The sequence below is a fragment of the Microtus ochrogaster genome, chromosome 22 (assembly GCF_000317375.1).
Source record: "Microtus ochrogaster isolate Prairie Vole_2 chromosome 22, MicOch1.0, whole genome shotgun sequence".
Classification (NCBI taxonomy): domain Eukaryota; kingdom Metazoa; phylum Chordata; class Mammalia; order Rodentia; family Cricetidae; genus Microtus; species Microtus ochrogaster.
Window position 1 is genome coordinate 10652587 of NC_022023.1, and position 7382 is coordinate 10659968.

Genomic DNA, 7382 nt, shown 5'->3' on the forward strand with positions numbered 1-7382 from the left:
CTCTCTCTCTCTCTCTCTCTCTTTCTCTCTCTCTCTCTCCTTCCCTCCCTCCCTCCCTCCTGAGTGCTGGAATTAAAGGTGTGCACCACCGTCCAGCAGGGCATTTTCTTGACTGATGATTGATATGGAAAGACCCAGTCTGTTGTGTGCAGTGCCATTCACAGGCAGGTGATTCTGGGTGTATAAGAAAGCAAACTGGGCCAGGTGGTGGTGGCGCACACCTTTAATCCCAGCACTCGGGAGGCAGAGGCAGGCGGATCTCTGTGAGTTCGAGACCAGCCTGGTCTACTACAAGAGCTGGTGGCGCATGCCTTTAATCCCAGCACTTGGGAGGCAGAGGCAGGCGGATCTCTGTGAGTTCGAGACCAGCCTGGTCTACTACAAGAGCTAGTGCCAGGACAGGCTCCAAAACCACAGAGAAACCCTGTCTCGAAAAAACAAAAAAACAAACAAAAAAAAAAAACAAACCATACTGATCAACCAAAGACTAAGTCCCTATCTCCTGGGTCCAGCCAGCAATGGCCGAGCAGGGCGGATGTGAACTTTCCAGGCCCAGGGGCAGGGCCATTCTTGTGGCACTGTCCATGTCAGGACAGCACCATCCATGCTGCTGACCAGGTCACTATCTCCAGGGCAGAGATGCTATTGGTGACATCACTGGCATCTCTCCTCTCCAGAGGAAAAGGAATCTGACCTTTGGAAAAGACAAAACCCCTTTCTGAGCAGCCTTGAGTGGGGAAGTGACCAGGTGTCTTTGAGGACTGGCTTCAGGACAGTACAAGATGTAGGAGGCTATGTTTGTGCTTTCTGGTCCCACTCCATCCTAATTTGATTTTTGTTTGTTGGTTTGTTTTGCTTTGCTTTTTGAGACAGGGTTTCTTTGTAGCGTTGGAGCCTGTCCTGGAACTCACTTAGTAGACCAGGCTGGCCTCGAACTTACACAGATCCGCCTGACTCTACCTCCTGAGTGCTGGGATTAAAGGCGTGTGCCACCACTGCCTGGTTACTCCATCCTAATTTATATTTGTCTTTTCTGTTCTTTTTTTTTCCCCCATAGCTGTATAGCTCCTATCTGTGCTTTAAACTATTTTTGGAGAAGACGAGGAGTGGAAGAGTAGACAGGTAGGTGGAATTCATAGACAAAAGGACAGACAGACAGACTGAAGCAATAACTAGACCTCTCCACACCACCTACCCGCGACTGGTGCTCGGAGCAAATGCCGACCAGTGTGCGCAGGGCCGCCAGCATGAGGTCGGTCTCTCCCGTGTCCAGCAGGCATTGCAGGAGCTGAACCCCATTGCTCCGGAAGATCTTCTCAGCTCCTGCATCCTCTCGGGCCAGTACCACAAGGTTCTGAGACGCCTACACCAAAGGAAGCACATTCTAATGTTGATGCGACATCCTTCCAAGGTCAGGGCAAGCAGACAGGCCCTGAGCTCTGGACCTCGCCGCTTCTCCTTAGCCAGCCATAAATTCCGCCCTCGGAAGTTCAGCTTCTTTCTCTTCAAAGAGAGCTTGGGTGATGGCTAGAATGGGGTCCCTAGCAGGGCTTCAAGAGCAAGAACAGCACCTCAGTCACACCGTGTGCAGGCCCCTGGTTCCAGGAGGGCCACCAAGGTGCTCTGGCAACACTAGTTCCCTTTCCTTCCCTCACACTAAGGACCTGATCCCCAACAGCTCCTATACAGGAGGCATGGCCTGAGGCTCAACCTACAGCAGTGCGGGCCAGCAGGACTCCTGAGGCCCACACTGGTGAGTAAAGGGGCACCTACGGGAGCCCTAGAGGCTCACTCCAGGACCTGTACCTTTTGCTTCTTCTCTGTGCCTTTCTCTTTGGGGTCCAGCAGTATTTGAAACATCTGCTCAACTTTGGCATCTGTTGAGGACATGTACCGCACCTGCGAAGAAGCACAGAGTACGTCACTTTTCTTGGCCAGACACGTCATGTTTCCTCCGAGTTCTCCCTGACTCTCCTCCCCAGCAGGCTCAGAGCGCAAGGCCAACAGCTAGGAACCCTGGCAGGCAGGAAGAGACTTGCCAGGTATCTCCTCCTAAACTTCCTGGGGCTGTTTTCCTCTCTGAACTTCTTCCTGCTTGGGCAATAGGGCCTGCCAAAGCTAAGGGAAGAGCCTTCAGAAGAACAGGCATCTTGTCAGTCACAAGGAAACCCATTTCAGTAGTGCCAGCTACACTACAGCACCGTAAAAACGTAAGCATGTAATATGGCACCGAACTTGGCAGTCAGTTACGAGACACCAGGAGGGTTGCGAGGGAGCTGCTAACCCTCCCTTTGATGCCCTGTGTGTGTGCGTGTGCATTTGTGTATGTGTGTGCAATAAATAAGTCAAAGGTTTTGTTGTTGTTTTTTTGGTTTTTTGAGACAGGGTTTCTCTGTGTAGCCCTGGCTGTCCTGGAACTCACTCTGTAGACCAGGCTGGCCTTAAACTCACAGAGATCCTCCTGCCTCTGCCTCCCGAATGCTGGGATTAAAGGCACTAGCTGGCTTCAAAGTATTTTTTGAAAACCTCCTTAATCTCATTCTTTTCTTCCAATGTTACCATTTTGATAAACACCACATATGCGCGTGCGCGCGCACACACACACACACATACACACACACACACAGCCACACCGCTTTCATCCTTGCCTCCGTCTTTGCCAAGTGTATAAACTTTCACACGCACCAAACAACCATGCTTTTAATTCAATTTCTTCCAACACACTGAGTATTATTTTGTTTTGCTTTGTTTCAAGACAAGGTTTCTCTGTATAACAGCCCTGGCTGTCCTGGAACTAGCTCTTGTAGACCAGCCTGGCCTCAAACTCACAGAGATTCACCTGCCTCTGCTTCCCGAGTGCTGGGATTAAAGGTATGCACCGCCACCATTCGGCCAGGCTGAGCAAGCATTATTATTTTTTTTTAAAGATTTATTTATTATGTGTACAACTTTCTGCCTCCATTTATACCCACATGCCAGAGGAGGGCGCCAGATCTCTTTACAGATGGTTTGGAGCCACCATGTGGTTGCTGGGAGTTGAACTCAGGACCTCTTGAAGAGCAGACAGTGCTCTTAACCTCTGAGCCATCTCTCCAGCCCCCCCCCCTTGAGCAAGCATTATTAAAACTTCTTTTGAGCACAGTGTCTACATTCTTGACCCTGACCAAGGCCATCCCCATCCTCTCTTGATTTTTCACGTACCTTCTCCTGAATTTGGCCCCCAATGTTCCTCAAGGATTCCTGGAAAACTTTATTCTTGGGCTCCAGGCTGACACATCTCTTCAGATCAAGGACAGCCTGGTCCAGGCGGCCCAGCTTCTCCAGCGCTTGGCTTCGGCGGTAAAGCGCCTTGACATCACCGCCGTCCTTTTCGATGGCTGAGACAAACAGGAGCTCTGTCAGCACCCATGAGGCCACCATCTCCAGGCAAGAGCAGTAGGGAAAGATCTTGAGGGCCAGAGGAAGGTGGGGGGTACCAATGTGGAGCTTGGAGCTTCAGCCTCAGAAAAGGTGAGGGCAGCTGCAGAAAAGCAAAGGCCGAAGAAGTGGGAAAGCAAATAGAAAGACAAGTGTCTGGGATCAGAGGAAGTGGAGGAAGGGAAGGCTCAGTGGTCCCAGAGTCCTTGCCCATCACAGAAGACCCACAGCTCCATATGAGGGCCCACACCCCCCTACCTTTAGACGCCTCTGATTCTGCTTTATTGTAATCCTCCTGGAAGAGAAAGATCAGGAACTTGCTCTAATCGAGTAGCAATGGGCGCCCTTGTTCTACTGACTCCCCCACTACCAATGCCCAAAGACACCTGACAACCGTGGGTGGCTAGGAAATGCCCAGCCCTAGGCGCAACCCCAGACCCAGGTAGAACCAGGTTAGACCAACTCGACCCCCTCCCTCACCAGCTTGAGGTGGCAAGCAGCCCGGTTTCGGTGCAGAATGGCCTGGTCCTGGGGCGTCGCGCCGAGACTCAGGGCCTGGGTGTAGGCGGTCAGGGCACCCTCGTAATCCCCGCATTTGAACAGCTCGTTGCCCTCCTTCCGCAGCTCCTCGGCTGAGCTGGCCTGGGGAGAGAAAGGCAGTGGGCGGATCAGCGCAGCTGGGAGAGGAGCCCGGTCCCGGCAGATCCCCGAGGAGGGCTCTAAGGAGGGATATGGTGTGACAGTGGTCAGGTGAGATCTCACAAGAGGATCAGCGTGCACCCCGGGACCGAAGATCGGGGCTCGGAGGTCCTTTAGACCACTCACAGTCATTGCGGAGCTGAGCTTCCTTCCGAGCCGGCCGGCGCAGGAGCAGTCTCTGGAGCAAAAGCAACTCTGGTCTCGGCAAGATGCCGGGAGCTGCTCCGCCCCAGCAATGCGTCAGCGTTACGCCAAAGAAGGCGAGGCAAAGAAGACGTCGGGGCCGTGCAAGGGCGGGGTGCTCGGCTGCATAGCGCAGGCGCAGGTTTAGGCTCAGGGACGCTCCAGGGGCGTCTAGTCTGTTCCCACTGGGACCCGTAGGGGGCGCGCCGCGGAGGCCCGAGAAGAGAGGCGGCTGCTGCTGGCGTCTAAGCGTCCTCTCCGGCTCCGACCACGGAAGAAGTGCACGAAATCTGCTGTCATCAGTGCCATCAGCAGTAGACTGTAAAGGCCCAGTGCCAGGAGCGGGCCTGGGCCCCTGTGGGAGAGAGGAGAGAATCAAGATCGTACACTGACTGCGACAAGTCAGCGGTGACGGAACCCGGAGAGTCAGGGAAAGCGCGGAATAAATACTACCTACGCATAGTTTGCAACCAAATGTGGGGGCTTGCGAGTATCTTGAAGACGAACGCAGCTAGATTCAGAATTAAAGCCCCTACTACAATGTGTGTAACTCGTGGGTTACCAGATCCTCTCTATTGACACATCCCATTCCCTTCCCCTTCAGAAAAAAAAAAAAAAAAAAAAAAAGTCCACAAAACATACAGCAGCTTGGTCACTTTTAACTCCTTCACAGAGTCGTTTTAATCGTGATTTACGTGACTTCCTCTCCACTAGTCTGGAAGCTACAAGCCTCCCACCGCAGAGTTTAAGGCCAGAGCCCAAGACCCTGGAGCACGCTGCCAGTGTCCCGTGGATCTGGGACCAGAGTTCTCACCTGAGGATGGGAGGGGGCTGGAGAGTAGACAGGTTTACTTGGTATAGGGCCTCAAATTCATCCCTGGTACAGCAAGAACCCCCGGCCGCCTGCAGGTGGCAACAGTAGGCTTCCTCAGAAGTGTCGGAGAGACGGGGACAGAAGAAACCCGGGTAGTGGTGGCCTTCAGCGTCCCGTGTGGTCTGGCACAAATGGGGGTGATGAGCCAGTGCTGGAGAGAAGCAAGAAGACTATAGAGGAGGGAGGTTACCCACACCCTCTTCACCCGATTCGAAGTGCAAAACGGGGTCCCGCTTCCTACCAAGAGAGGAGGCTCCCTTGACCCCTCACCGTTAGCTTTCTCAGCTGCTGACGTCGCTCTCAGAGGACAGGGCAAGTGTATATACCTGAGAGGTCGGTGGGGTGGGCAGAGCTCATCCAACTGAAAAGCACCAGCAGCCCTACAGCCGGGTGTGTCAGGAGAGGCGCTGGACTCCGCTGGAGGCCCATGAGGGGTCACCTCCACCTCAGTCGTGGACCCAGGAATCCAGCATTTGTCCTAAGCTATGATTCCCGACAATAAGGAACCTGAAATTAAAGCCCCAAGGCCCACAGGGGTGGAAACTCCTCCATCACAGGCTTCTGGAGAGATGAGAGCAACTGAGTTCCTGTCATCTTCTGGGAATTGTGAGGCCCCTGGCTCCGAACTGCCTATGCTTTCCTAAGCAGAGGGAGGAACAGCACAGAGCACTCGGAACGCCGGGCGAGAGAGAAGTTGAGACGTTGTCCTGAAAAAGTGAACACATAAAGCCAGATATGGGTCTGCCTATCCTTCCTCCTACTCCTAAGCTACTACAGACACCTCGGGAATTCTGACCAACCCATGTTAGGCCCCGGTCAACCTGTGGAGCGTCTCTCCATAACTGTTACAACATGGCATCCACCAAGCCTCCCTGAGAATCCTGTCAGTAAACATCCCCTGAGCTTCACCTCCCCAGCCGCCAGCCCAGACACAAAAGCTACCTGCTGGTTGGAATGCACTTAGCAGCTGGCTACCTCCTTTGAGAGTCCTTCGGGGAGGTTCCCAGATCTTACTCTTCAGAGGTCAGAATTGCCAACACTAAGATAGGGAATTTCTCCGGAAGATCCAAAGATCATTGGTCAGTAAGAATGAAGGATTATTCCAGTGCCTACCCGAGATAGGCAACATTATATCCCTGAAACAGCTGGGGCAAGACTCGTCACCTCAGAGGCCCACAGCAGAGGCCTGGGGACTAAAACAGGCTCCCTTATGGTACAAGAGACCATTGCAGTTTCTGTAGAAACAGCGCTGCCTCCCAGGAGCCTAAATCTGAAGCAATTAGGCAGAACTTCTAGCTCAGGATCCCGTTCTCCAGAAGGTCGCACCGTAGCGTCTCATAGTGTCTCTAGGGCCCAAATGTAAGGCTCAGGCACCCATAGTAACAGGGACAGTGCCTGTGGGGAGAGCTATGTTTGGAGCACTTTGAAAACATTCTGGGTGCTGAAAGACTGTGGACAGCCTTTTTCTCCTGGGAGACGTCTCTGCCCCCCAGGCTAGAGAAACTGGGTTTTCTCTATGGGCTCGTGGCTACCCATGCCTTCCAGTTCAATACTCAGAACTCCTCGAGACCATCACCTTTGTTCTTGTTTGCCTTTCTTCTCTCCACAGACCATTAGTTCTCAGAAAGTTGGGGTAACTATATTCGAGCCTGGAACACAGTACACCACTCCAGCCGTGATTATTGAAGGCTATTCTCTCTCTCTCTCTCTCTCTCTCTCTCTCTATCTATCTATCTCATTTTGTTTTTCAAGACAGGGATTCTCTGCATAGCCCAGCTGCCCTGGAACTCACTTTGTAGTCCAGGCTGGCCTCAAATTCAGAGATCCACTCCCTCTGCCTCCTGAGGGCTGGGATTAAAGGCGTGCACCACCACCATCTGGCTAAAGGCCTTTTTTCCTTTTTTTTTTTTTTTTTCTGTGCCCAGGCTCTCAGCCTCTGAAGAACTTCCACTGAGACTGGGGTTATGGCTCAGTGGATTAAAGTGCTTGCTGCATAAGAATAAGGACTTGCATTCAGACTAAAGCAATAGCCAGTAAAATGCTTGGGGTGGCAACCTACACCTGTTTGCTGGGGAGGTGGAGACAGGAGAATCCGTGCAAACTAGTTGGCTAGCTAGTCTTGCTAAATAACTGAGCAGCTACAGGTGCAAGGAGAGACCTTGTCTCCAAAACTAAGATGGAGACATATGGCCTCTACACGCCACACGCT

The 7382-nt window shown here is 52.6% G+C and overlaps 2 protein-coding genes across 2 annotated transcripts; both read right to left on the reverse strand.

Annotated features, from left to right (window-relative positions):
• Positions 1-1005: 1005 nt before the first annotated feature.
• On the reverse strand, positions 1006-4333 carry Unc45a (unc-45 myosin chaperone A). The gene is made up of 6 exons (XM_005357641.2): positions 4243-4333; positions 3898-4059; positions 3676-3712; positions 3202-3377; positions 1807-1899; positions 1006-1363 (listed from the first exon to the last, which is right to left on the reverse strand). The coding sequence occupies exons 1-6, from the start codon at positions 4246-4248 to the stop codon at positions 1085-1087; spliced, it is 753 nt and encodes a 250-aa protein (XP_005357698.2). The 5' UTR covers positions 4249-4333; the 3' UTR covers positions 1006-1084.
• A 125-nt stretch (positions 4334-4458) lies between these two features.
• On the reverse strand, positions 4459-5624 carry LOC101987615 (protein shisa-like-1a). The gene is made up of 3 exons (XM_026784236.1): positions 5500-5624; positions 5114-5324; positions 4459-4654 (listed from the first exon to the last, which is right to left on the reverse strand). The coding sequence occupies exons 1-3, from the start codon at positions 5600-5602 to the stop codon at positions 4471-4473; spliced, it is 498 nt and encodes a 165-aa protein (XP_026640037.1). The 5' UTR covers positions 5603-5624; the 3' UTR covers positions 4459-4470.
• Between the last annotated feature and the right edge of the window lie 1758 nt (positions 5625-7382).